Source organism: Rhinatrema bivittatum, chromosome 3 (genome assembly GCF_901001135.1).
Source record: "Rhinatrema bivittatum chromosome 3, aRhiBiv1.1, whole genome shotgun sequence".
Taxonomy (NCBI): domain Eukaryota; kingdom Metazoa; phylum Chordata; class Amphibia; order Gymnophiona; family Rhinatrematidae; genus Rhinatrema; species Rhinatrema bivittatum.
In genome coordinates, this window is record NC_042617.1 from 6599765 (window position 1) to 6627274 (window position 27510).

A 27510-nucleotide genomic window follows, 5' to 3' on the forward strand; every position below is an offset into this window, starting at 1 on the left:
GGGAGTGAGGGGTAAAGCCTGGGATAAGCACAGAGGATCCTTAGCTGTGAGGGAGTGAGAGGTAAAGCCTGGGATAAGCACAGAGGATCCTTAGCTGTGAGGGAGTGAGAGGTAAAGCCTGGGATAAGTACATAGGATCCTTAGCTGTAGGGGAGTGAGAGGTAAAGCCTGGGATAAGCACAGAGGATCCTTAGCTGTAGGGGAGTGAGGGGTAAAGCCTGGGATAAGCTCAGAGGATCCTTAGCTGTGTTTAGTAGAGATTGGGTGGGGACTCCCAGCAGGTAGTGACTATGGGCACATACTGAAGGGTCTGGTGGATTCTGCAGTTATGTTTCTAATGTTGGAATATTTGTTCAGAAGTTGGAGAATTCAAGGTTATGTGCACTCCAGAGTCCAGGAGTTTCTTACACAAGGATACAATCTGTCAGATGTTCATTTTCTTGACCATTCAATTATTTCAAACACACTTTTGCACATTGGATTTCCTAGTAGCATAGTAAATCTGACTTTGAATATGATGAAGATCACCTAAGTTGGGAAATACAAGTTTATAGCAGTCTTCATGTGTGTTTTAGATAATATGGGACATTATGGATCCTAGTAAACTATAAAGAAAACACTACATCAAAACTTTACTATCTGGAAGCCCCACATTTTTTTTTTTATTACAGAAGCAAAAACTAATACTAGAAGCTGCTTAGCACACGCTCTGCAGCATGTCTGTCCCTGAAGGAGAAGCATCAAACACAGCTTCACTTCATGCCAAATATATCTGATATGTTTGGGTCTCTGTGTGAGCTGTCCATCTGGCTGAACTGTTTATCTGTAGGTGGCTGAGTGTCTGGCTGAGCTGTCTGCAAGTAGGTGGATATAGGGGAGAGCTCTCGGACTTCAGGTGTGTGAGTGTTTGGGTGAACGCTACTGCTGGGTGAGTGGGTGAGCTGTCTGTAAGTGGCTAGATATCTGGTGAGCTCTCTGGCTCCAGGTGGGTGAGTCTGGCTGAACTCTGCAGGTGGCTGAGTGTGTGCTTGAGTTCTCCATAAGTGAGTGGGTATATGGTGAGCTCTCTGGCTCCAGGTGGGTGTCTGAGTGAGCTGGCTGCAGGTGGGTGAGTCTGGCTGAACTTTGCAGGTGGGTGAGTGCGTGAGTTCTCCATAAGAGAGCGGGTTTCTGAGTGAGCTCTCTGGCTGCAGGTGCATGAGTTCTCCATAAGAGAGTGGGTATCTGGTGAGCTCTGTCTCCAAGTGGGTCTGTGGGTGAGCTAGCTGCAGGTGGGTGAGTGTGTCAGTTCTCCATAGGTGAATGGATTTCTGAATGAGCTCTCTGGCTGCAGGTGCATGAGTGGGTGAATTCTGCAGGTGCATGAGTTCTCCATAGTGAGTGGGTTTCTGAGTGAGCTCTCTGGCTGCAGGTGCGTGAGTTCTCCATAAGTGAGTGGGTTTCTGAGTGAGCTCTCTGGCTGCAGGTGCGTGAGTTCTCCATAGTGAGTGGGTTTCTGAGTGAGCTCTCTGGCTGCAGGTGCATGAGTTCTCCATAAATGAGTGGGTTTCTGAGTGAGCTCTCTGGCTGCAGGTGCATGAGTTCTCCATAAATGAGTGGGTTTCTGAGTGAGCTCTCTGGCTTCAGGTGCGTGAATTCTTCATAAGTGAGTGGATTTCTGAGTGAGCTCTCTGGCTGCAGGTGCATGAGTTCTCCATAAATGAGTGGGTTTCTGAGTGAGCTCTCTGGCTGCAGGTGCATGAGTTCTCCATAAATGAGTGGGTTTCTGAGTGAGCTCTCTGGCTGCAGGTGCATGAGTTCTCCATAAGTGAGTGGATTTCTGAGTAAGCTCTCTGGCTGCAGGTGCATGAGTTCTCCATAAGTGAGTGGGTTTCTGAGTGAGCTCTCTGGCTGCAGGTGCATGAGTTCTCCATAAATGTGGGTTTCTGAGTGAGCTCTCTGGCTTCAGGTGCGTGAATTCTTCATAAGTGAGTGGATTTCTAAGTGAGCTCTCTGGCTGCAGGTGCATGAGTTCTCCATAAATGAGTGGGTTTCTGAGTGAGCTCTCTGGCTGCAGGTGCATGAGTGGGTGAATTCTGCAGGTGCATGAGTTCACCATAAGAGTGTGGGTATCTGGTGAGCTCTCTGTCTCAAAGTGTCTATGGGTGAGGTAGCTGCAGGTGGGTGAGTGTGTCAATTCTCCATAAGTGAGTGGGTTTCTGAGTGAGCTCTCTGGCTGCAGGTGCATGGGTTCTTCATAAGTGAGTGGGTTTCTGAGTGAGCTCTCTGGCTGCAGGTGCATGAGTGGGTGAATTCTGCAGGTGCATGAGTTGTTCATAAGAGAGTGGGTTTCTGAGTGAGCTCTCTGGCTGCAGGTGCATGAGTTCTTCATAAGAGCGAGTGGGTTTCTGAGTGAGCTCTCTGGCTGCAGGTGCATGAGTTCTTCATAAGAGAGAGTGGGTTTCTGAGTGAGCTCTCTGGCTGCAGGTGCGTGAGTTCTCCATGAGTGAGTGGGTATCTGAGTTCTGTTTCTAGATGGGTGTGTGGGTGAGCTGGATGCAGGTGTGTGAGTTGTTCCCAAGTGAGTGGGTTTCTGGCCGCTCTCTCTGGCTGCAGGTGCATGAGTTCTCCATGAGTGAGTGGGTATCTGAGTTCTGTTTCTAGATGGGCGTGTGGGTGAGCTGGATGCAGGTGCGTGAGTTTTCCCTGAGTGAGTGGGTATCTGAGCTCTGTGTCTCTAGATGGGCGTGTGGGTGAGCTGGATGCAGGTGTGGGAGTGCGTGAGTTCATAAGTGAGTGGGTTTCTGAGTGAGCTCTTTAGCTGCAGGTGTGTGAGTTCTCCATGAGTGAGTGGGTATCTGAGTTCTGTTTCTAGATGGGTGTGTGGGTGAGCTGGATGCAGGTGCGTGAGTTCTTCCTAAGTGAGTGGGTTTCTGAGTGAGCTCTCTGGCTGCAGGTGCATGAGTGGGTGAATTCTGCAGGTGCATGAGTTCTTTATAAGAGAGTGGGTTTCTGAGTGAGCTCTCTGGCTGCAGGTGCGTGAGTTCTCCATAGTGAGTGGGTTTCTGAGTGAGCTCTCTGGCTGCAGGTGCGTGAGTTCTCCATAAGTGAGTGGGTTTCTGAGTGAGCTCTCTGGCTGCAGGTGCGTGAGTTCTCCATAGTGAGTGGGTTTCTGAGTGAGCTCTCTGGCTGCAGGTGCGTGAGTTCTCCATAAGTGAGTGGGTTTCTGAGTGAGCTCTCTGGCTGCAGGTGCGTGAGTTTTCCCTGAGTGAGTGGGTATCTGAGTTCTGTTTCTAGATGGGCGTGTGGGTGAGCTGGATGCAGGTGCGTGAGTTCTTCCTAAGTGAGTGGGTTTCTGGCCGCTCTCACTGGCTGCAGGTGGGTGAGTGGTGCAGGTGCGTGGCTCTCGGCATAGACTTGTTGCAGGTGAGTGGTGTCTGGTGGACCCTCCTTATTTGACAGTTCATATCTCATCGCTGTTCCACTTTCTTTACAAACTGACGGATATCATTAGAGAGCAGGTCTGGTTCCTCAAAAGCAGCAAAGTGCCCTCCCTTGTCCAGGTAGGTATAGGTGACGATGTTCTTGTACATTTGCTTAGCCCAGACCCGGGGTGCATGCGTTAGCTCATTTACAAACATTGCCAATCCTGTAGGGACGTGGATCCCGATCCTAAAATAAGAGAAGGAGATGCATCAGGAGCAAAGCATTTACTGATGACATGAGGTAAGTGTCCTGCACCATTCCCTACAGCGCCTCCTGCTGGGAGAGGCTGGGACTGCAGGGCCTGTGATCTCCCCCACACCCAACAGTCCTGCACCATTCCCTACAGCGCCTCCTGCTGGGAGAGGCTGGGACTGCAGGACCTGTGAACTCCCTCACACCCAACAGTCCTGCACCATTCCCTACAGCGCCTCCTGCTGGGAGAGGCTGGGACTGCAGGACCTGTGATCTCCCCCCACACCCAACAGTCCTGCACCATTCCCTACAGCGCCTCCTGCTGGGAGAGGCTGGGACTGCAGGACCTGTGATCTCCCCCACACCCAACAGTCCTGCACCATTCCCTACAGCGCCTCCTGCTGGGAGAGGCTGGGACTGCAGGACCTGTGATCTCCCCCACACCCAACAGTCCTGCACCATTCCCTACAGTGCCTCCTGCTGGGAGAGGCTGGGACTGCAGGACCTGTGATCTCCCCCCACACCCAACAGTCCTGCACCATTCCCTACAGCGCCTCCTGCTGGGAGAGGCTGGGACTGCAGGAGCTGTGAACTCCTTATCCAGCACCCCTGCACCAGTCACTGTAACACCTCCTCCCTAGGGTGTCTATTCTGCACAAGTGCCTCCCTTACTTGGGGTCAGGGTAGCGGTGGAAGTCTCTGCTGAAGTTCTCCTTGTAAAATCTCATGGACGGGATGATGTTCCTTGCCACCCAGTAAATCATGACATTGGTCAGAAGGTCGTCCAGGGAATATTTCCTGTTGAGGTTAGGAAGAATATGTGAGTAGGGAGTGTCCGAGGGGTGAAGGATTTTACAGCGATCACTACAGAGCCTTTGTGCTGGGTTGTGAGCAAACAACTGAGGTTGCCGCTGGGATATGTAGAGTTAAGGGCTAACGAGCTCGTTGGGAATGAGATCTTTTTATTGAACAAAAACTTACCGGCCGATGCAGTATCAGCGCCAGTTAAATGGATGCTCATGATTGAGCGCCGATCCGCCTCTCCTGGGCACCTGATGTAATATTTAGGTCGGGTGCCGCGGTGAAAAGCGGGCGCCCTGGAGAGGTGGCGGTCAGGTTAGGAAAACAGCTCCCTAACCTCACGGATGGCAAACTTTTTAATTCTCCTATTTCAGTTCATCCGACTTAACATTGCAACGATATTAAGGCAGAGGAGCCCTTTTCTGAATTTTTTGGGCTCCTCCAGAACTAACACCTGTTCCGGGCAGGCATTCATTTTAGCGGGTTAAAACGTGAGCGTCGGGCGCAAGTTATTTATTTATTTTTTGAATCGGGGGGGGGGGGGGGGGGGGGGGACACACACACACACACACACAAGCCTCATTAACATGAATGTACATGTGGTGAGCGCCGTTACCTACGTGCTCGATTGGACGCGCTAAGCCCCGTTTTGCATCGAAAACGCGGGTCCAATCTTGTGTTGAGCCGTGCGCCGTGGCCAGTGCCCACGGTATCGCATCGGCCTGTTCATAATTCTGCGAGAAGCCTTCAGGCGTTCTCGTCTCCGTCAGGTGAGTGAAGAAACGGCGCAGTTACACAGAGTTTAATTAGTGCAGGGTCAGCGAGGTCTTAGGCTGCCTGCTCGGCGGAGGGGCTGGAACTTCACAGCTGGCCATGGGTGAATCCCTAGGAAGCACTCGGGTTGTGGGGGCTTCTTTAGGGCTGGGAAGGGAGAGGGATGCTGGAGGGGACTAAGTGGGGGAAGAGAAAAGGCACTGTGCTGGATCAGGAGAGAGAGAGAGCTCGCAGGCGCTCACGTTTGCTGGCTGCTGGTTGGCAGCTCTGGTGCAGCAGCCTGGCTAGGTCGCATGGCTCATTTGCTGTTTGTAGCGTCATCCACAGGGTGACTATGGGATGTTACAGGAAGATGGGCAGGTCCAGAATCCCCTAAACCTCTGGTACCTTCTCAGAACAGACTCCTTTCTGTTCAGTGGTACAGGGGCTCAGCACTATCTATCAAAGCATTCTGCTCTGGGTGCCCCCCCAACTCCTTTATACACCCAATCCTGCCCTCCCCACCAACTCTCTTCAGCCCCCATCCTTCCTCCCTACCCCCTTCTCACCTCCTTACCCCATCCTGCCCTCCCCACCACCTTCTCACCTCCTTACCCCATCCTGCCCTCCCCACCACCTTCTCACCTCTTTACCCCATCCTGCCCTCCCCATCACCTTCTCACCTCTTTACCCCAACCTGCCCTCCCTATCACCTTCTCACTTCCTTACCCCATCCTGCCCTCCCCACCACCTTCTCACCTCCTTACCCCATCCTGCCCTCCCCACCACCTTCTCACCTCTTTACCCCATCCTGCCCTCCCCATCACCTTCTCACCTCTTTACCCCAACCTGCCCTCCCCATCACCTTCTCACTTCCTTACCCCATCCTGCCCTCCCCATCACCTTCTCACCTCCTTACCCCATCCTGCCCTCCCCATCACCTTCTCACTTCTCTACATCCCCCTCCCCAGTAGCTTCTTTTCTCTTCACTCCCATCCTGCCCCACCACTGGTGCCATTGTTCTCTTCCCCTCTCTACATTTCCATTCTGTCCCTGCCCCTTCTCTCCTCTCGCCAGTAGTTGCTCACCTCTCCTGCCCCCTCCCCAGCAGCTCCTTACCTCTCCAAACCTCCATCTTCCAGGTCACGAAATGCCGGGTTGGTCCAGGTGGAGAACTTCTCCAAGATGTAGGCAGCCATGCCCACAGGCGAATCGTTCAGTCCACAGCCTACGGAGCATAAACAGCCCTTAGTCCCCTGCATTCTCCGAACAATCAGGAGCAGCCATGGGGAGTCCATGGTCACGGGAGAGATGCCCCAAACCCTGAGGGAAGAGGGCAGGCTGAAAGGATGCAGGTAGTGGAAGGTCTGGCACTTGGACGGGACATGAGTTCCAGTCCTGGTTCTGGCTCTTCACGGGTAGGTGGGTTACCTCTTTGGGTTAGGCTAGGTTGGGTTTTATCTTGCTGTGGGCTCCCACACCTCAGATCCTCACCAGCTTTCCTTCTGTGTACTGAAGCAGGAGCTCAGACTGTAATCTCGGCTTGGGCTGCCGAACATGGACCCACCTGCAGTGTCGGGCTTCGTGGCCTGGATGTGGAGGTAGCCGCTTTCCCGCAGCAGTGCGTAGACGTTTTCAAAGTATGGGAAGACACGCCGTGCATCTTCACGGGTGAAGCCCACCAGCCATGGGAGGTAGCCCCCCAGCATCAGAGACAGCAGCATCTTCAGGCCACCTCTACTGATCAGCGTGAAATTCAAATGCAGCCCCTTCACAGATCTGCGGAGAGGTCAGAAAAAGGGACGTTAACAGGAGGGCAGAGGACTGCAGCCATAGAGGGAGGAAGGACCCAAGCTATGAGACGACATTAACAAGCCAGGAAACCCTCATCACAAGAGGAGTGCTGAAGCCCTTGCTATCTCCAACAAACTTGGTCTCGCTGCTTGAGCCCCAGCGTCCCTCCTAAATGCTGGCAAAGGACAGGGCATCATTATTGACTGAAAAATATGCAAACAGAGGCTAACGTTTTTCTTTTTTTCATTTTGCTTTGTGCGGTGCTCAAAGGTTTCTCTAAACCGTGGGCAATAGGTTGAGAGACGGATTTATGGAAGAGGCAGAAATCCTAAAACTTTCTTATCCTGCAGCTTGCAGGAGGAGGAAACGGTGCAGGCAGAAACCTGCAGAGAGCCCTGCAGGGCCTGAAACAGCTCTGGGTGGATAAGAAAGGGGCCACTTGCTTACTCCTAAGTCGGAAGTACAGAACCGAAGGCTTTTGCGCTCAGCCTGGATCTAGAGTCCCAGTCGCAAAGTACTTATTTCTTAATATGAGGCTTGTTCATCCACTATGCCTGTATTTGTTGCCAGCTGACCTCAACCTAGTTATGCAGGCTCGAGTCCAGATGCAGCAGGACGACTGTAATGGCTGTCAGTAAAGTCAGACCAGAAAATGCAGCTGGAACAAAACGAGGGAGGAGAAGAATCCCTGCACTGGCTCCCACAAAACGAGGGAGGAGAAGAATCCCTGCACTGGCTCCCACAAAACGAGGGAGGAGAAGAATCCCTGCAGTGGCTCCCACAAAATGAGCGAGGAGAAGAATCCCTGCAGTGGCTCCCACAAAATGGAGGGAGGAGAAGAATCCCTGCACTGGCTCCTACAAAATGGAGGGAGGAGAAGAATCCCTGCAGTGGCTCCCACAAAATGAGCAGGGAGGAGAAGAATCCCTGCAGTGGCTCCCAAAATAATGAGCGAGGAGAAGAAGAATCCCTGCAGTGGCTCCCACAAAATGAGCGAGGAGAAGAATCCCTGCAGTGGCTCCCTCATTTCACCTTGCTCTGCAGGGCACTGAATGGGACGGGGCCAGCCTGTTTGAAAAACCGGTTGAGCTGGTGTAACCCCGCCAGAGCACTGCGCCCTGCCCAGGGGCCTGTATTTCAGATTCCCTTTCTAAATGCCATGAGATTAGAGAGGACACAGGGAAATGCTTTCTCAGGCTTGCACAACTGTGAAATACATTACCTATCATGGCTAGAAGTGACAAGTTCTTGGGTTATTTTGTTGGGTTTTTTAAAATTGTTTTATTTTCCCTGATGGTCAATACAGCAGAAACAGAATTACAGTATAATACAAGAAAATCCACATATCCAAAATTACAACAGGTCCGATTTTAGATCTGAAGAAGGTCAACAGAGCTGTGAGTGCCCCGTTTTCATATGGAGATGCTACGTTCCGTAATCGCCTCTGTCAGAGCAGGGGAGTTTTTAGCGTCCCTCGATTTGATGGAAGCATACCTATACATTGCAATTCGGAAAGACCATCAGCGGTATCTCTGGTTTATGGTCCTCAGCAAGCATTACCAGATTCAGGCACTTCCCTTCGGGCTGGCGACCACTCCGCGCACATTTACCAAGGTGATGGTGGTCGTGGCAGCGGCTCTCCGACGCCAGGGGTTCCTGGTCCATCCCTACTTGGTCAGCTGGCTCATTCGAGCAAAGTCAAAGGAACTATGCGAGGCGGTAGTCGCCAGGGTGGTGCAGACACTTCACACTCTGGGTTGGATCATCAATGCGGACAAGAGCCAGTTGTCCCCGCCCAGGTCCTGGATTTTTTTTGGGGGCGAGATTCGATACTTGGATTGGAAAAATCTTCCTGATGCAGGATCAGATAGACAAACTCATGTCACAAGTCTGGCATCTCTTGTCCCTGCCAGTTCCCAGGGCATGAGACTATTTACATGTTCTTGGTTCTATGGCGTCTACTCTGGAGTTGGTCCCGTGGGCTTTCGCTCATATGAGGCCGTTGCAAAGGGCTTTGCTCTCATGTTGGAACCTCAAGTCGGAAGCTTTTCAAGTTCCCTTACCCTTCCAGGAACTGGCCAGGTCCAGCCTATCTTGGTGGCTGACCCACAAACACTTGTCCTGGGGGATGGATCTGGAGGGTCCCTCAGTGGACTATTGTGACGACGGATGCCAGTCTTTCTGGCTGGGGGGCAGATTGCCAATCTCAGGCAGCCCAAGGCCAATGGGTGCAGTAGGAAGTGCAATGATCCATCAATTGTCTCAAGACCAGGGCAGTCCGCTTGGCCCTGCAGAAGTTCTTGCCTCTGGTTCATCATTGGTCGGTGAGAGTGCTCTCTGACAACGCAACGATGGTAGTATATATCAACCGGCAGGGAGGCACAAAGAGCCGCTCCGTAGCGGCAGAGGTGGACAAGTTCATGGCCTGGGCAGAAACTCATCTGCTCAGGATAGCCGCTTCACACATTGCCGGGGTAGACAACGTACAGGCGGATTTTCTGAGCCGTCAGAGATTGGATCCCGGAGAATGGGAGCTGTCCGACGAGGAGTTCGCATTAATATCTCATCACTAGGGGATTCCCCGTTTGGATCTACTAGCGACTTGAGGGAATGCCAAGGCGCTGCGCTTCTTCAGTCGCAGAAGAGAGCATGGAGTGGAAGGAGTGGATGCTCTTGTCCTCCCATGGCCTCACGACATTCTGCTCTACGCATCCCCTCCTTGGCCTCTGGTAGGCAAGGTCTTGAGAAGGATAGAAGCCCATCCAGGAGCGGTGATGGTGGTGGCTTTGGAATGGCCTCGAAGGCCATGGATCTCCTCAACCTTGAGGTGGACGGGCCACTCCATCTGGGTCATCTTCCGAATCTCCTGCAGCAGGGTCCAGTATTTTTCGACCAGGTGGATCGCTTTTGTTTAGCGGCTTGGCTTATAAGCGGCGGCAGTTGAGAAAGAAGGGGTATCCGGATTCGGTGATTTCCACTCTTTTACGGGCTCGCAAAACTTCCACCTCTCTGAGTCTGGAAGGTTTTTGACTCTTGGTGTAGAAGGTGGAATGTTTCCCCTAGGCGAGCCACGATAGTCCACATTCTAGCCTTCTTGCAAGAGGGTTTGGCAAAAGGGATAGCTTTCAGTTCTCTCCGGGTTCAAGAGGCAGCGTTAGGATGTTTACGTGGAAAGGTGGATGGTACGTCCATAGTAGCTCATCCGGATGCAGATAGTTTCCTTCGGGGTGCTAAGCATTTGCATCCACCACGTCGAGCTGTTTGTCCATCCTGGAGTTTGAATTTGGTCCTTAGGACATTGTGTGAACCTCCTTTTGAACCGTTCAGTTGCGTCATTCTGAAGGACCTTACGCTCAAAACGGTGTTTTTGGTAGCTATCTGCTCGGCTCGGAGAATTTCGGAAATTCAGGCCCTATCTTGTCGTGAACCTTTTCTTAGGTTTTCCAATTTTGGCGTTTCTCTTAGAACCGTGCCGTCCTTTCTGCCTAAGGTTGGATTGACTTTTCATGTGAACCAGTCCATTGAGTTGCCATCATTCCCGGATTTGGATCAGAATTCTCCACATGCTCGTGAATTGAAGCGTTTGGATGTCAGGCGGGTGCTGATGCGTTACTTGGAGGTCACTAATGATTTTTGCCTGTCAGATCACCGTTTTGTCATGTGGAGCTGTCCCAGGAAAGGTTATAAAGCTTCCAAGGCTACTATTGCCTGGTGGTTGAAGGATGCTGTTGGCTTCAGCATACTTACTTATTTAAAGGTTTTTATATACCGATGTTCATGTACTAGTACATATCGTGTCGGTTTACATAGAACCAAAGTTGGAAATTACATAGAACAAATGGGTGCAAATAACAAGGTTAACTTCGTAAGAACTTATAGGTAAAGCAGAGAACAAGACTTAAAAACTTAAAACTATTACAAATAACAGTCAACAAACTTAGATTTACATCAGACTTAATAAGCATGAGTACAGCATAACATACATCTAACAAGGTGAAATCATGAGAATAAATTATAAGATTGAATGGTTACGGCATCAGACATCTAGCGTATTGGAGTATGAAATGTGTGAATCTAGCCCTGAATCAAGGCTCGGGGAGAGACCTATGTCACAGGCGAGCAGTTCCAGAGGGTCTTAAGGCTCATTCGCTCCGTGCTCAGGCGGCGTCCTGGGCAGAAAGTCAGTTGATTTCCCCTCAGGAGATCTGTAGGGCGGCGACCTGGAAATCTTTGCAAACCTTTGCTCGGCCGTTTGAATGTTTGGGCTCCCAACTCAGAGTTTTGGCAGCGGTGTGCTTCCAGCGGGGCTTTCTAGGTCCCATCCCATGTAAGGCGGCTTGGGTACATCCCAGCAGTCTGGGCTGATCCGGGTACGTACAGGGAAAGGAAAATTGGTTCTTACCTGCTAATTTTCGTTCCTGTAGTACCACGGATCAGCCCAGACGCCCACCCAGTTTTTTGATTCCGCTTGACAGATTATCGTTTTTTTTCCTGTCATACTATAGCAGGATGAAGATTTCATATTTTGTACATAGTTGAATCTCGTAAATTTTGGTTTAACCATTTAAATTTTTTGATTCCTGTTACCACTTTAATACTGCTTTTGATATTGTTTATACTGAAGGGGCTGCAGGTGGCGCATCCTACTTACAGGGGTGTCCTTCAAGTTTTTCTCTGTCTCCATCTGCTGGAGGGGAGGCATAACCCAGCAGTCTAGGCTGAGCCATGGCACTACAGGAACGAAAATTAGCAGGTAAGAACCAATTTTCCTTTATAAACACAAGTTTTCTCAATGAAGAAAGGTAAACAGTGGAGTGCCTCAAGGATCTGTACTGGGAGTGGTGTGTTTTTAATATATTTATAAGTGAGGTAATCAAATTTGCAGACAACACATTATTCCGAGTTGTTAAACACAAGCAGAGATGATAAATTGCAGTAGGATCTTGAGACTGGACGTTTAAATGGCAGATGAAATGTAATGAGGACAAGAGGAAGGTGATGCACATGGGAGAAAGGTAACCCACACTGCAGTTACACGATGTTAAGTTTCACATTAGGAGTTACGACCCAGGAAAGGATCTAGATGTCATTGTGGACAATACTCTCCAATCCTTGGCTCAGTGTGCGGCGGCAGTCATAAAAGCAATCAGAATGTTAGGAATTATAGGAAAGCGCTGGAGAATAAAACTGAGAATATCATAATACCTCCGTATTGCTCCTTGGTGAGGCAGCAGCTAGAGTACTGTGTACAATTCTGTGGCCACATCACAGAAGAGATATAGCTGCATTGGAAAAGGGACAGAGAAGGGGATGGAACAGCTCTCCTATGAGGAAAGACTAAAGAGGTTAGGGCTGTTCAGCTTGGAGAAGAGACGACTGAGGGGGGATATGATAGAGGTGTTTAAAATCATGAAAGCAAATTTGTTATTTATGCTTTCAAAAATTACTAAGGCTGGGGGGGGGGGGCACCTCATGAAGTTAGTAAATTGCACATTTAAAACAAATCGGAGAAAATTATTTTTCATTCAATGCGCAATTAACCTCTGGAATTCATTTCTGGAGGATGTGGTAAAGACAGCATATCAGGCATTTAAACTAGAGTGCAGGGGTGGCAGGAGGTGGCCAAGGAAATGGACATGTCACCCCCATGTGATACGGGAAGTGGGAGGAGAAAATAATCAATCAGCTCAAAATAGCAGAAAAGATTATGAGGAAGAGCAGCAAACCAAGTAATAAAAGTTGGAATGAGATGACCACAGATGATCGTAATCTCGGCAATAAAATCCCAGATGTGCAGGTCCTAATGGTGGAGGCGGACTTGGACATCATTGCTGTTACAGAGACCTGGTTCACTGAGTCTCATGATTGGGACACGGCCATCCCGGGCTATAATTTCTTAAGGAAGGCCAGAGAGGACAGAAAAGGTGGAGGAGTGGCTCTTTATGTCAGAAACAATATCTAAGCACCTGAAATGCAAGGGACGTGGATGGCTTATGATAGTAACTGCCGCTCTGTGCAGGTTACCCCCATGCCTTCTGTTAAGGGTAGTAACTGCCGCTCTGTGCAGGTTACCCCCATGCCTTCTGTTAAGGGTAGTAACTGCCGCTCTGTGCAGGTTACCCCCATGCCTTCTGTTAAGGGTAGTAACTGCCGCTCTGTGCAGGTTACCCCCATGCCTTCTGTTAAGGGTAGTAACTGCCGCTCTGTGCAGGTTACCCCCATGCCTTCTGTTAAGGGTAGTAACTGCCGCTCTGTGCAGGTTACCCCATGCCTTCTGTTAAGGGCAGTAACTGCCGCTCCGTGCAGGTTACCCCCATGCCTTCTGTTAAGGGTAGTAACTGCCGCTCCGTGCAGGTTACCCCCATGCCTTCTGTTAAGGGTAGTAACTGCCGCTCCGTGCAGGTTACCCCATGCCTTCTGTTAAGAGTAGTAACTGCCGCTCTGTGCAGGTTACCCCCATGCCTTCTGTTAAGGGTAGAAACTGACACTCTGTGCAGGTTACCCCATGCCTTCTGTTAAGGGCAGTAACTGCCGCTCCGTGCAGATTACCCCCATGCCTTCTGTTAAGGGTAGTAACCGCCGCTCTGTGCAGGTTACCCCCATGCCTTCTGTTAAGGGTAGTAACCGCCGCTCTGTGCAGGTTACCCCCATGCCTTCTGTTAAGGGTAGTAACTGCCGCTCTGTGCAGGTTACCCCCATGCCTTCTGTTAAGGGTAGTAACTGCCGCTCTGTGCAGGTTACCCCCATGCCTTCTGTTAAGGGTAGAAATTGCCACTCTGTGCAGGTTACCCCATGCCTTCTGTTAAGGGCAGTAACTGCCGCTCCGTGCAGATTACCCCATGCCTTCTGTTAAGGGCAGTAACTGCCGCTCCGTGCAGATTACCCCCATGCCTTCTGTTAAGGGCAGTAACTGCCGCTCCGTGCAGGTTACCCCCATGCCTTCTGTTAAGGGCAGTAACTGCCGCTCCGTGCAGATTACCCCATGCCTTCTGTTAAGGGCAGTAACTGCCGCTCCATGCAGGTTACCCCCATGCCTTCTGTTAAGGGCAGTAACTGCCGCTCCGTGCAGGTTACCCCATGCCTTCTGTTAAGGGTAGTAACTGTCGCTCCGTGCAGGTTACCCCATGCCTTCTGTTAAGGGCAGTAACTGCCTCTCTGTGCAGGTTACCCCCATGCCTTCTGTTAAGGGCAGTAACTGCCGCTCCGTGCAGGTTACCCCATGCCTTCTGTTAAGGGCAGTAACTGCCGCTCCATGCAGGTTACCCCCATGCCTTCTGTTAAGGGCAGTAACTGCCGCTCCGTGCAGGTTACCCCATGCCTTCTGTTAAGGGTAGTAACTGTCGCTCCGTGCAGGTTACCCCCATGCCTTCTGTTAAGGGTAGTAACTGCCGCTCCGTGCAGATTACCCCATGCCTTCTGTTAAGGGCAGTAACTGCCGCTCCATGCAGATTACCCCATGCCTTCTGTTAAGGGCAGTAACTGCCGCTCCATGCAGGTTACCCCCATGCCTTCTGTTAAGGGCAGTAACTGTCGCTCCGTGCAGGTTACCCCCATGCCTTCTGTTAAGGGTAGTAACTGCCGCTCCGTGCAGATTACCCCATGCCTTCTGTTAAGGGCAGTAACTGCCGCTCCATGCAGATTACCCCATGCCTTCTGTTAAGGGCAGTAACTGTCGCTCCGTGCAGGTTACCCCCATGCCTTCTGTTAAGGGCAGTAACTGCCGCTCCGTGCAGATTACCCCATGCCTTCTGTTAAGGGCAGTAACTGCCGCTCCATGCAGGTTACCCCCATGCCTTCTGTTAAGGGCAGTAACTGCCGCTCCGTGCAGGTTACCCCATGCCTTCTGTTAAGGGTAGTAACTGTCGCTCCGTGCAGGTTACCCCCATGCCTTCTGTCAAGGGTAGTAACTGCCGCTCTGTGCAGGTTACCCCCATGCCTTCTGTTAAGGGCAGTAACTGCCGTTCCGTGCAGATTACCCCCATGCCTTCTGTTAAGGGTAGTAACTGCTGCTCCGTGCAGATTACCCCCAAGCCTTCTGTTAAAAAAAATATTATATAAAGTCTCCCGTGCAGGAATATAATCCTTACACACTTTTCAGTAAGACAGATGTGCATTAAAATGCTCCATTTGCATCAGGTTCTTAATTTTTTGGTGCCAATCAGACAAGGATGGTGCTGTCTGCTCCACTCACTTTTATAATCTAGATTTACGTGCTAAGGGAAGAGCCATCTTAATGTATCTATAATAACCTTTCGAAATGGTCATGTTAGGCATAGATGATCTGAAATCTCCAGGCTTTGTGTGTTAGGCACGTAATAAAAGTGACTGAGGTAATAAGGGAGTTTAATAGATGAGGCTGCAGGCATCGAATTGTTGTGCATCACCCAGGGAAGAAGGAAATGTGGAGATGGAGGAAGCTTGGGTCCCCGTGAGGGGAGGGAGGGAGTCCCAGTCATTGTGGTGCTATGACCCTCGTACTGAAGGAGCGTGAGGTTCGGGTTCCCCACCAGTCAGGGTTGGCCTGTTAGTCTGGGCATGACCTGGAGCACCCAGAGACGGAGGGTGGCAGCCAGGGCGGTTATGGCCCTACTGACTCTTGAGCACCGGAGAGGAGGTGTCCCTCTAGCCTTTGGGCTAACCAGGTCACCTGTATCACCCTGGCCTGGAGAGGAGGAAGGGAGAAAAGCTCTGGAGATGGCAGAGAAACACATAATACCTCCCCTGGCTTCCAGTGGCACTGACTGCGTTTGCATTAACACTTGGCAGGGAAGCAAGGAGAGCAGCATTGGACGAGAAGAGAAGAGAAGGTGACCTTGTGTAACTTACTCTGGTTTCATCTGGGCCATGAGGCTGGTGATGAAACTGCCCCAGTCGCCTCCTTGCAGGTAGTACGTCTGAAAGCCCAGTCTCTGCATCAGCTTGTGGAATATGCGAGCAGCGGCTCTGGCATTGAACCCTGCACAGGAGAAGCAGTGAGAGACGGTTAAGGGTGGCGGCCGCACTGCAGGAGCAGCTCTCGCTAGACTCTCGATGCTTTCTTTTCCATTTTTTTTTTTTTGGGCACAGCAGGGCCCCCCTCCTGCTGCTTTGTGGTTCCAGCTCACTTGGAACCAGAACTGGGATCTGGCACCATGAGCCTTAATTTGCAACTAGCCAGGGATTATTTTCCTTATTTCACATCCCCTCCCGCCTCACAGAGTGCAATCATCACAGCAACGGTCCTTGACTGCAGTCATGCACCCTGGCGCCTTCCAGAATCCTGCAATTATAGGCCCTAAATCTGACCACCAGATGTCGCTGTTGTATGATGCCTGGGATGCCTGAGCAGCAGGGGCTGTGAACACCGTGTCCACAGAATTCCCAGTCCCAGCAAGCCCGGGGAGAGGAAGAGCTGGCTCGACCATCAAACCCAGACCCTCTGCCCCTTTTGATGGCTTCTATCATGTCCATAGCTACTACTACTCCTTGTGATCGCAGCCCATCCAGCCTTTCCTCTGACATCCAGCTCTGTTCACTTCCTTTCCTTTTCTAGTGCTCCTGCAGAGAACTAGAGTCAATAAAACCAGACACCTTTTAAAGAAACAACAGACTTCAGTATCTTCAGAGGATGAAGGGGCTGGAGGGATCTCCTGAGCTTGGTGCTGCAGCAGCTTGTTCTTGGTTATCTTCTCTCTCTTTCACCCTTGCAGCTCTCTTCCTCTCTCCCCTTCCCTCCTTCATTTCTCCCATTCTCTGTGTCCTTACAGAAGTCTGGCCTCTACCACTGATCACCCTACTTGAGGTGGGGGTCTCACTAGTGACCTAAACAAGGGCAATACTACCTCCTTTTTCCTGCCGATGGTACCTGCCAGCCCTGCGTGAACCTGCACAGAGTGGGACTTACAACCCTAATAGAAGTGCTATGGCTGCACTGGGCATCCAAGAAGGCACTGGGGTAACCTTAAACTATGGTTCAAAACCAGGGGAGGCTGGATGTTTGGGATAATAGCACAATCATTAAACAAACCATAGCAATAAAAGAAATAATAATACAATGGCCCTGTTCAAAAGTTTGCATGCCCTTCATTCTTTTTTTTTTTTTTTTAATTCTTTATTTATAACTTTTTCAAATAATAGATACAATCATATTATTTGTTAACGGATTACATGGTTAACTAAAAGAAAAAAAAACAAAGAAAAACATATTCCAGCATTTATTTCTTAAGAAAATATAAACCATTACTATCAATCAATGTGGAGGGCTTATCCTTTGAAATTATCTTTTAAGGGGAATTTAAGAAACAAATACTTAATCAAGATTGACTCATACTGATCTATACCCAATATTTAAATTTTTAGATGGACAGTGGGGATGAGGTAGGCATTCTATGCTGATTTAAGAAATTCTTTAATTGATCTGGAGTGAAAAATAAGTATGAAACCGCCTGTTTTTTAATAATACACTTACACGGAAAGCGAAGGGTAAAAGAAAAACCTAACGAAAGAACCTCTTGGCGGAAATTCAAAAAGGCCTTACGCCTTTGTTGAGTGGTAACAGCCAAATCTGGGAAAATCTTTACATCTTTATCGTGAAATTTAACTGGGTATTTGCTAAAATATTTCTTCATAACAGAATTAACATCTACAAAAGAATAAAAGGTAACTAGCAATGTACCCCAGCTTATTATTTCCAAGGAAGAATCTTCTAAGAAATTGGACAAATTTCCTTGAAATAATTCTGTTCCTACTGCATTTCTTGGGGGGGGGGGGGGGGGGGGGGGGGGGGGAGAAAAGTACAATTATTAATTGTTGGGGTTCTATCCTCGGGAAAGCAGAGTTGCCCCACTAGAAACTTTTTTAGGGTAATCAAAGATTCTTCCCCCACCTTCCTAGGAAAATTCAGAAATCTTAGGTTAAATCTTTTTGAGTTATTTTCTAACATTTCAACTCTGCGTGACAAATACTCTTTATCTTTAACTAATGCAGTCCTAATTTCTGAGTTTTTCTTCTCTTGGATTTCCAAAGATTTGATTCATTCATTAGAGTCTTTTATTTGTTTTTGTATGCCCAAACATTCTTGTTGATTTCCTTCGCACATTAAATTCATTTTCCTCTCCAGATTTTGAATATTTCCCATCATGCCGGCCATCATATCCCAAAGCGTATCCATCGTTACTACAGCAGGTCTGGTTGGGATATCTACTTGCTTTGAGTTTGGTAAAGAATCTTTCACCCCATCTGGGGCCAAACCACAAACATCCCCTGCAGCCCCTCCTGAATTACGGGGGGTTGCTGAGTCTGTTTCATCCTGAATGTTAATTACGTCAGGATGTAATCCTTCGGTCGTTAACTCAAGATTTTTCAAAGCAAGTTCTGGTAGCCCTTCCAAAAATCTCTGCTGAGGTGCTAGCCTGATGTGAGGACTAAGGGACGCCTCCTCTGCAGTATCAGCAGATTTCCCCAAAACTGCTGGCACACCGGATTCTTCAGCTCCCTTTATTAAGGGTATAGGGGATATCATGTAGCTCGATATTTCTTGCTGTATTGGAGAAGGTAATGTGAGGGGAGGATATATTCGTATTCTTCCCTTTCGTTTTGGAGGCATATTATTGGATAGCAAGAAAGGAGTTCATGTACCCGATAGTTGAATCTATTGATAGATCAAGGATTCTGAGCAGGAGCGAAATTAGAGAGAATATTAAAGATCTTACTTGTCCTTGGCAGTCCGGCAAGTCCGGCGAAGCCCGGCAAAGCCCGATGTCTGCGTGCGCCCCTTGAGCGCGCGCGGCTTTGGTGACGCGCCGGCTCTGCTACGCACCGCAAGCTGGCCGTTGATATTGGCCGCTTCCGGTCCCGCCTCTAATCAGCTCCTCTGCGCCGCGTAGCCCAGCAGCTGACTCGGGTTACCTCCTGCCTCCGACCTCCGCGTTGACACTCTCCGGGGCTTCTCTCAGCGCTCCTACTCGCCCTCGAGGTAAGACAGTCAGGGGGCCGCTGATATTGGCCGCTTCCGGTCCCGCCTCTAATCAGCTCCTCTGCACCGCGTAGCCCAGCAGCTGACTCGGGTTACCTCCTGCCTCCGACCTCCGCGTTGACACTCTCCGGGGCTTCTCTCAGCGTTCCTACTCGCCCTCCTGCTCTTCATTCTTAATATTGTGCATTGTCCCCTTTTGCATCAATGACAGCTCGAAGTCTTTTGTGATAGCTGGGAATGAGGCCCTTTATTTTCTCATCTGGTAAATCTCCCATTCGTCTTTGCTAAAAGCCTCCAGATCCTGTAAATTCTTTGGTCGTCTAGCATGAGCTGCATGTTTGAGTTCTCCCCAGGGTGGCTTAATGATTGTGAGGTCAGAAGACCTCAATGGCCACTCCATAACCTTCACTTTCTTCTGCTGCAGCCACTGAAGGGTCGACTTGGCCTCATGTTTCGGATAATTGTCATTGGAAAGTCCAAATGCGTCCCATGTGCAGTTTCCTGGCTGATGAAAGCAAATTCTCCTCCAGTATTTTCTGATAAGATGCTGCATTTATCCTCCCATCAATTCTGACTAAATTCCCTGTGTGAGCTGTAGCTCTCATATCCCCCCCAAACAGCAGAGATCCACCTTCATGCTTCACGCTAGGGATGGTCTGCTTCTCTTCTTAGGTCTTGTTAACATAAGAACATAAGAACATGCCTATACTGGGTCAGACCAAGGGTCCATCAAGCCCAGCATCCTGTTTCCAACACTGGCCAATCCAGGCCACAAGAACCTGGCAAGTGCCCAAAAACTAAGTCTATTCCATGTTACTGTTGCTAGTGGCTATTTTCTAAGTGAACTTAATAGCAGGTAATGGACTTCTCCTCCAAGAACTTATCCAATCCTTTTTTAAACACCGCTATACTAACTGCACTAACCACATCTTCTGGCAACAAATTCCAGAGTTTAATTGTGCGTTGAGTAAAAAAGAACTCTCTCAGATTAGTTTTAAATGTGCCCCATGCTAACTTCATGGAGTGCCCCCTAGTCTTTCTACTATCCGAAAGAGTAAATAACCGATTCACATCTACCCGTTCTAGACCTCTCATGATTTTAAACACCTCTATCATATCCCCCCTCAGTCGTCTCTTCTCCAAGCTGAAAAGTCCTAACCTCTTTAGTCTTTCCTCATAGGGGAGCTGTTCCATTCCCCTTATCATTTTGGTAGCTCTTCTCTGTACCTTCTCTATCGCAATTATATCTTTTTTGAGATGCGGCGACCAGAATTGTACACAGTATTCAACGTGCGGTCTCACCATGGAGCGATACAGAGGCATTATGACATTTTCCGTTTTATTCACCATTCCCTTTCTAATAATTCCCAACATTCTGTTTGCTTTTTTGACTGCCGCAGCACACTGAGCCGACTATTTCAGTGTGTTATCCACTATGACGCCTAGATCTCTTTCTTGGGTTGTAGCACCTAATATGGAACCCAACATTGTGTAATTATAGCATGGGTTATTTTTCCCTATATGCATCACCTTGCACTTATCCACATTAAATTTCATCTGCCATTTCGATGCCCAATTTTCCAGTCTCACAATGTCTTCCTGCAATTTATCACAATCTGCTTGTGATTTAACTACTCTGAACAATTGTGTGTCATCTGCAAATTTGATTATCTCACTCGTCATATTTCTTTCCAGATCATTTATAAATATATTGAAAAGTAAGGGACCCAATACAGATCCCTGAGGCACTCCACTGTCCACTCCCTTCCACTGAGAATGGAGAATGTATTAGCGGTCAGACTTGAGTTGTGCCTTCAGACACTACGAATGGTTTCTAGACCAAACATTTGCTGATCGGATCTTCCACTCTTGGGGAAGCCCAGACGTGGATCTCTTCACAGTGCCTTGGAACATGAAGGTTCATCAGTTCCTCTCCTTGTACAGGACAAGCAGCAAACCGGCCTCAGATGCACTCGTCCTACATTGGGGTGAGGGTCTTCTTACACATATCCTCCAATTCCACTAGTAATGAAGACTCTCTTGAAGCTTCATGAGGACAAAGATTCTCATAGCCCCTTATTGGCCAAGGCAAGTCTGGTTTCCACTCCTGTGGGAGTTGTCCATTCGGAGACTGATAATTCTAGGGACTTCCCCAAATCTCATCATGCAGGATTGAGGCAGGTTGTGACATCCCAAACTCCACGCTCTGTTTCTCACAGCCTGGATGTTGAGAGGTTAATTCTACACCCATTCAATCTCTGAAAATGTCTCTTGGGTCCTGGTGGCTTCTAGAAAGCGCTATGGACTGAGGTGGAGGAGGATTTCCTTGTGGTGTCAGCAGGAAACCCTAGATCTTTTCTCCTGCCCCACATGAAAACTGCTTGATTACCTTCTATACCTATATGAAGCTGGCTTGAAGACCAACTATGTTAGGATCCATCTTAGTGCAATTGGCGCTTAACACCACGGTATAGATGATACACTCATCTCTGTACAGCCTATAGTTGTACATTTCATGTGGGCCTGCTTCAGTTGAAGCCTCTCCTAAGGCCTCCTGCGGTGTCTTGGGAACTCAACATTGTGTTTTGCTCAGCTGGTGAAAGCTTCTTTTGAGCTGCTGCACTCCTTTGGCCTGAAGTACCTGACCTGGAAGGGCATATTTTTGGTGGCAGTCATGTCAGCATGCAGGGTCATCATGACAGTGTGGTCTTGCGTAAGCACCCTGAAGTGGTGATGGATTTCCATCTTAACCAGTCAGTTGTCCTGCCAATATTCTTTCCCAGGCCCTATTCACCTCAAAGTGAATGAGCACTGTACAGCTTAGATTGCAAGAGAGCCTTAGCCTTCTATCTGGAGGGAACTGAAACCCATACAGTCCACCCAACTTTTTGTTTCTTTTGATAAGAATAGGTTGGGTGTTGCCATTGCCAAACAGACACTATCAAATTGGCTAGCAGATCGTATCTCCTTCCGTTATGCCCAGGTGGGACTGCATCTTGGGGGCCATGTCAAGGCTCATTCTATCAAAGCCATGGCAGTGGTCCACTTGTGAGCAATTTCTGTGAAGGAGATCTTCAAGGCTGTGAGGTGGAATTCTTTTCACACATTCGCATCTCACTATTGCTTGGATAGGAATGGTCGACATGATAGCAGCTTTAGCCAGTCTTGTTTGAGGTGTAGACCACAACTCTGTTCCTGCCTAGGGCCTATTTGTGTTCAGGCTGTTCCCCCCTCTTGTAACCAACAAAACCCTTATTGTTGTGCCTGTTCGCACCTGTTTTCGGTGTTTTGTTGGTCCTCTTTTTATGTATAGGACTGCCCATAGCTTAGGGATTCATCCATCTGTGAGGGCTACCATCCTACTTGTCCTTGGAGAAAGCAGAGTTACTTACCTGTAACAAGTGTTCTCCAAGGACAGCAGGATGTTAGTCATCATGAAACCCACCCGCCACCCCGCGGTTTCCACTATGTGGATATATATATATTCTCCTTATTTTTCATTTATTCTAAGTTAAAAGACTGAAGGGGACCCCGGGTGATCATGTGATATAATGCATGCTGGGCATGCTCAATGAGGCCAAGTCAAAGTTCTAGAAACCTTAACATAAGTTTTCAGTGCCGGGCTCCATTCAATGAAGTCTCCCATGTGGGAGGACTAATTGGATAAACGTATCCAGCTAACTCTGGCCAACTAGAGTTAGCCGGAGAAGTTATCTGGCTAACTCAACTCCTCCCACTTATGCCCCCAGAATGCCCCGAACTTATTATCTGGCTAGAATTTAGCCGAATAAGTGCCCAAATCTTCATTTAGTTGGATAACTTCCAAGTTATCTGGCTAAATGCTTTTGTATATGGATCTCAATGTAATCAGAGGGCAGCAGTGAGTAGCCAAGCATTAACGAACTTCCTGAATGCCAAGTAATCTTTCAAGAGTCTCAACTCCTTAGGAAGCAAATTGCAGAAGAGACGCCCTAGTCTGGGCATCCACTGGATAGGAAGGTACATAAAGTACGTCTTTGTAATTATTTCACGTAATTATCCACATATTTGATGTCTGACATAAGGTATTATTAAAAGAGCTTCTTGTGAAGACTACAACAGTCTTGAAGGCAGATAAGGAGAAAAATAGTCCTGAAGATTTTGTGGCCCTATATTCACTGATCAAAACTCAAACAGAATTTGGGAAGCTAAGAGAACTTGAGTTTGTGAAAGCTGTTTTCGACCGGTTTCAAGCTTTTTCTTTCATGTTTCCATGGGACTGTCTCTCCCTGTCCCATATCCGCTCTCCACCAGTCCAGAGCTACCAGAGCTGTGCTCAGTATTGTTGCATGGACTTGCCGCTCGCTTGTGTACAGTACATCAAGTACCTCTTTGTAATTATTTCACGTTCATTAATGCCATTCCCCCTTCTTCTGCAAATACCGAGCACAAGAACGTAGTGAAGATTTCAACCTTTTGTTCATCCACTTTCCTCCTTTTTCTTCCATTTCCCCTTTGGAGTTTAGCATCTCTCTTGTCCTTGTATGAAGGTTTTATCTTCACCTTTTAGCAGTTAAGCAGTTTTCTCCTTCCTCTGGGCCTTCTAAGCACCCTTCCTGCTTTCCTTTCAGTTTCCTGATAAGTCAGTCTGTCGTCTTTCTTTGCTCTTACTTTTCTTTTACCTCCTCCTAAAACCACAGCACCCTCCTCTTTTCACAAAGATTTGTTGCCTTCTCAATGTTCCTCCATATCCCTCAGTTCTTGGATTCCCAATAGAACAGGGGCTGGCAAACATCTGGGCCCAAGGACCTCCATTCAGTGGCTGGCCAAGGAGAGGCCCCCTCGGAGGTGTGCGGACGTCGCTTGCAGGCAGACATGAGACTTGTTAGCTGCTGTTGGCTGGGACATGTCTTGCTGCTGCAGGTTGGACAGAAGCCTCCTGCCAGCCAGATGTGGCCCTTGGATCTTAGTTTGCCCTTTTTTGTAAAACGTGATAGCGGTGAATAGATCCTATCTTGAAGTCAGCCCTCCTGAATCCCAAGACCCTAGTCTGTCTGTCTGTAGTACTGTTTGCTTCAAGCTATAGTTTGCTCTGTCTCCGTTTTATCCAGGGTAGCTTCCCCTCAAGTAGACTCTCCTACTATTTCCTGAGGAATGCTCCTTGTGGGGCATCCAGGATTTCTTCACTGCCAGCAGAAGTTGCAGGGGATAGGCTCCAGTTGACATCAAGTAGAAGTCATCTACAAGCAGGATCTCCCCTTTGCACATCATCCTGGTGATGGCTTTTAACGTGTCTGACTCCGCCTCCACGTGCAGGAGATCTCTAGGATACACCCTTCTGCTTAGAATTTCTCTCTCGTATATTTTTTTTCTCCATTACCCATCTCGTCCTCTCCTCTCTGCCTAATCTATCTGGAATTGAGGACTAGCCTAGTTGTTAGAGCAGTGGGTTGAGAACAAGAGAAGCCAGAATTAAAATTCTACTGCTGCTTATTGTGACCTTGAGTACAAATTTAGATTCAGAAAAACGTGCGGGAGAGCCGGCGAGCGCACAGGCCACTCTCCTGGCCGCGCGATTCAGGAGGGTGGCCTATGCAAATTAGGGCCCATGGTAAAAAGAGAAGCTAGGAACATTAGCGCGAACCTAGCGCCTCTTTTCAGACAGGAGCGGCGGCTGTCAGCGAGTTTGACAGCCGATGCTCAATTTTGCCAGCGTCAGTTCTCAAACCCGCTGACAGCCACGAGTTCGGAAAACGGATGCCGGCATAATTGAGCGTCCGTCTTTTGACCCGCGGGCCGATTTTAAACTTTTATTTTTTTTATTTTTGGGGCCTCTGACTTAATATCATCACTATGACTTAATATCGCTATAATATTAAGTCGGAGGGTGCACAGAAAAGCAGTTTTTTCTGCTTTTCTGTGCACTTCCCTGGCGTCGGCAGAAATTAACGCCAGCCTTTGGGCAGGATTTAATTTCTGAAAGTAAAATGTGTGGCTTGGCTGCACATTTTGCTTTCTGGATCGTGCAGGAATAACTAATAGGCTCATCAACATGCATTTGCATATTGCGGGTACTATTAGTTTTGGGGGGGGGGAGGGTTGGATGCGCATTTTCGACGCGCTATTACCCCTTACTGTATAAGGGGTAAAGCTAGCGCATTGAAAACGCGCGTCCAAACGCGGGCTAACAGTGCACCCCGCCGGAGCCACTGTACTGTGTGGGCCCAATTGTAAGCTCTCTTGGGCAAAGAAGTTTCTATTGTAGCACACCTTGAGCGACCAAGGCATGAGCTAAACCAAACCATTTTGATCTTACTATGAAAAGGGATATAATAAGAGACTGAACTAAACTAACCAAATAAATCTCTGCCCTCCATCCTAAGCCATCCCTAATCTGTCCCATTTCTTTCTCAGTCCTCTTGGCCGCGTCTCTCTTAATCCCTCCTTGCTTTTTCCATGCCCAACTGCTGTTCCTCCTTCCTTCCTCAATCCTCTCTCTTAGCTGCATGTAAGGGCTTCCCCATCTCATGCTTCTCTTCTGTACGTGATATCTTTACTCACCTTGCTTGTGAGAAGCCTCGGAGAAGCCATAGCCTGGAATGGAGGGACAGATGACCTCAAACACGATGTTGTCTTCTAGGGGGCCATAAGCTGATGGGTCTGTCAGTATTGGGATGATCTTATAGAACTCATAGAAGGACCCTGGCCAGCCGTGGACCATCATTAAAGGAAAGACCTTCTGACCATGCCGGAGATTGGTGGGTTTCACGTGGACAAAGTGGATCTCAATACCTGATGCAAGACAGAGTGGATCAGTCGGGCGTATCTGTGGGTTCAGTGTACAGAGGCTGGGAGCAGGAATGACAAAAGTTAGGATTAGGGTGGCTGGTAGTCAACAGTCATGCCTAAAGAAGGACAATTCTTAATTTTGGTTAAAAAAAAATATATAATTTCACACTTACCTTAAAAAAAAAAAATCTCATTTGGCTCATTAACTCTCAATGGGGCTCTGTGCCATGCCTCTCATTCTCAATGCACATTTCCCAAAATGTTCCTGAATATGATATTTGAAAGCTGACCCTCTAGATTGGGTGAGACAATGATCATAAAGGGATGGCGTGGAGAATGGATCGGAACAGGACAGGCGGGCTGAAAGTTTCGTCAGGGCAGAAGGCAGTAATTTGGAGGATGGAAGGAAGCAGGAGGGGGCTAAGTTGGAGGAGTGCGGGGGATGATGACTTGTGCAGGTAGGAGTGGGTCGGAGCACAAGATATGCCCTGCTGAATTGGACCAAAGGTCCTCCAAGCCCATCATCCTATCTCTGACAATGGCCAATCCAGTTCACAAGCAATATCACAAGTAGTGATATTGTTATCCACGTCTTATCTGGCTAAGTAGTGATATTGATACTTAGCGGGATGAGTTAAACGGCTAAGTCTAGACTTGCTATTGAGCACATCTAGACTTAGCCACATAAGTGTTATCTGGCTAAATTACTTGGCTGGCCGCCTGTTAAATATCTACTCCTATATATTTTTGGAAGCAACAGGGTTTTATCAAAAGTAGGTATTATCAGATGTACCTAATCGATTGCTTTGATTGGGTGACCAGGGGAGAGGGCTAGGTGTAGTGTACAGGCCTTTGACTTGGTTTCACATAGGCCTGAGCCCTGCAGTGAGTGAGGGGAATGCCACAAAGGCTACTAGCAAATGGAGTTCACCCTAAGAAAAGGAGGCTACATGTGGGGCACCACAGGAATCAGTGCTCGATCTGGTTCTCTTCAACATTTTCATAAGTGATATTGCAGAAGGGCTATCACAGAGCTAGGCAACCCAGGTTCTGGAGTGCCACAATGAATATGCATAAGATAGATAGATATCTATAGATATATATATATTGTAACTTATGTTTATGCTCCTATGTTCAGAAAATCTGTTTAATGTAACGCCTTAACCGCGACAGTTTTGTTCTATGGAAACCGACCTGATTTGATATTTGTATCGAGAATGTTGGTATATAAAAATCATAAATAAATAAATAAATAGATAGATAGATAGATTTGCATATACTACCTCCATTGTATGTAAATATCTCATGCATATTCATAGTGCACATCCTGAAAATCAGATCTGTTTATGGACCTCCAGGTCCAGAGGTGCTTAACCCCGAGCTATCGGGTATGGTTTGCCTTTTTATAGAATATATACCAAAATCTGCAACAGAGTGCATACCCTATTACCCTGGAAGATGTGGAAGCATGAGGAGCGATGTAGTGAAGCTTGAGGAATGGTCTATATTTTGGCAGCTGAGATTTAATGCTAAAAAAAATAAAATGCAAGGTTATGCATTTCATTTGTAAAAACCCAAGGGAGCAGTACAGTATGAGAGTGAACTTCTCTATACAAAACAAGAGAGGGAGCTGGGGGATGATCATATGGGATGATCTTAAAGTGGATAAAAGGAGACAGGAAAAGCCAAAGGCTGCTTGGGTGCCTAGGGAGAGGGATAGCCAGCAAGGAAAAGGCGGTGATATTGCCCCTGCAGCGAGACCTCATTTGAAGAACTGAATACAG

General features: G+C 48.4%; 1 protein-coding gene across 1 annotated transcript in view; it reads right to left on the reverse strand.

Moving 5' to 3' along the window:
• Nucleotides 1-631: 631 nt before the first annotated feature.
• Nucleotides 632-27510, reverse strand: part of LOC115086676 (epoxide hydrolase 1-like) — a 57970-nt gene continuing 31091 nt past the window's right edge. The window contains exons 4-9 of the mRNA XM_029592864.1: nt 25499-25729; nt 15832-15961; nt 6779-6990; nt 6331-6439; nt 4330-4455; nt 632-3651 (exon numbers count right to left, since the gene is read on the reverse strand). Coding sequence (XP_029448724.1) covers nt 3450-3651; nt 4330-4455; nt 6331-6439; nt 6779-6990; nt 15832-15961; nt 25499-25729 — 1010 coding nt within the window. The 3' untranslated portion in view covers nt 632-3449. The remainder of the gene's footprint in view (nt 3652-4329; nt 4456-6330; nt 6440-6778; nt 6991-15831; nt 15962-25498; nt 25730-27510) is intronic.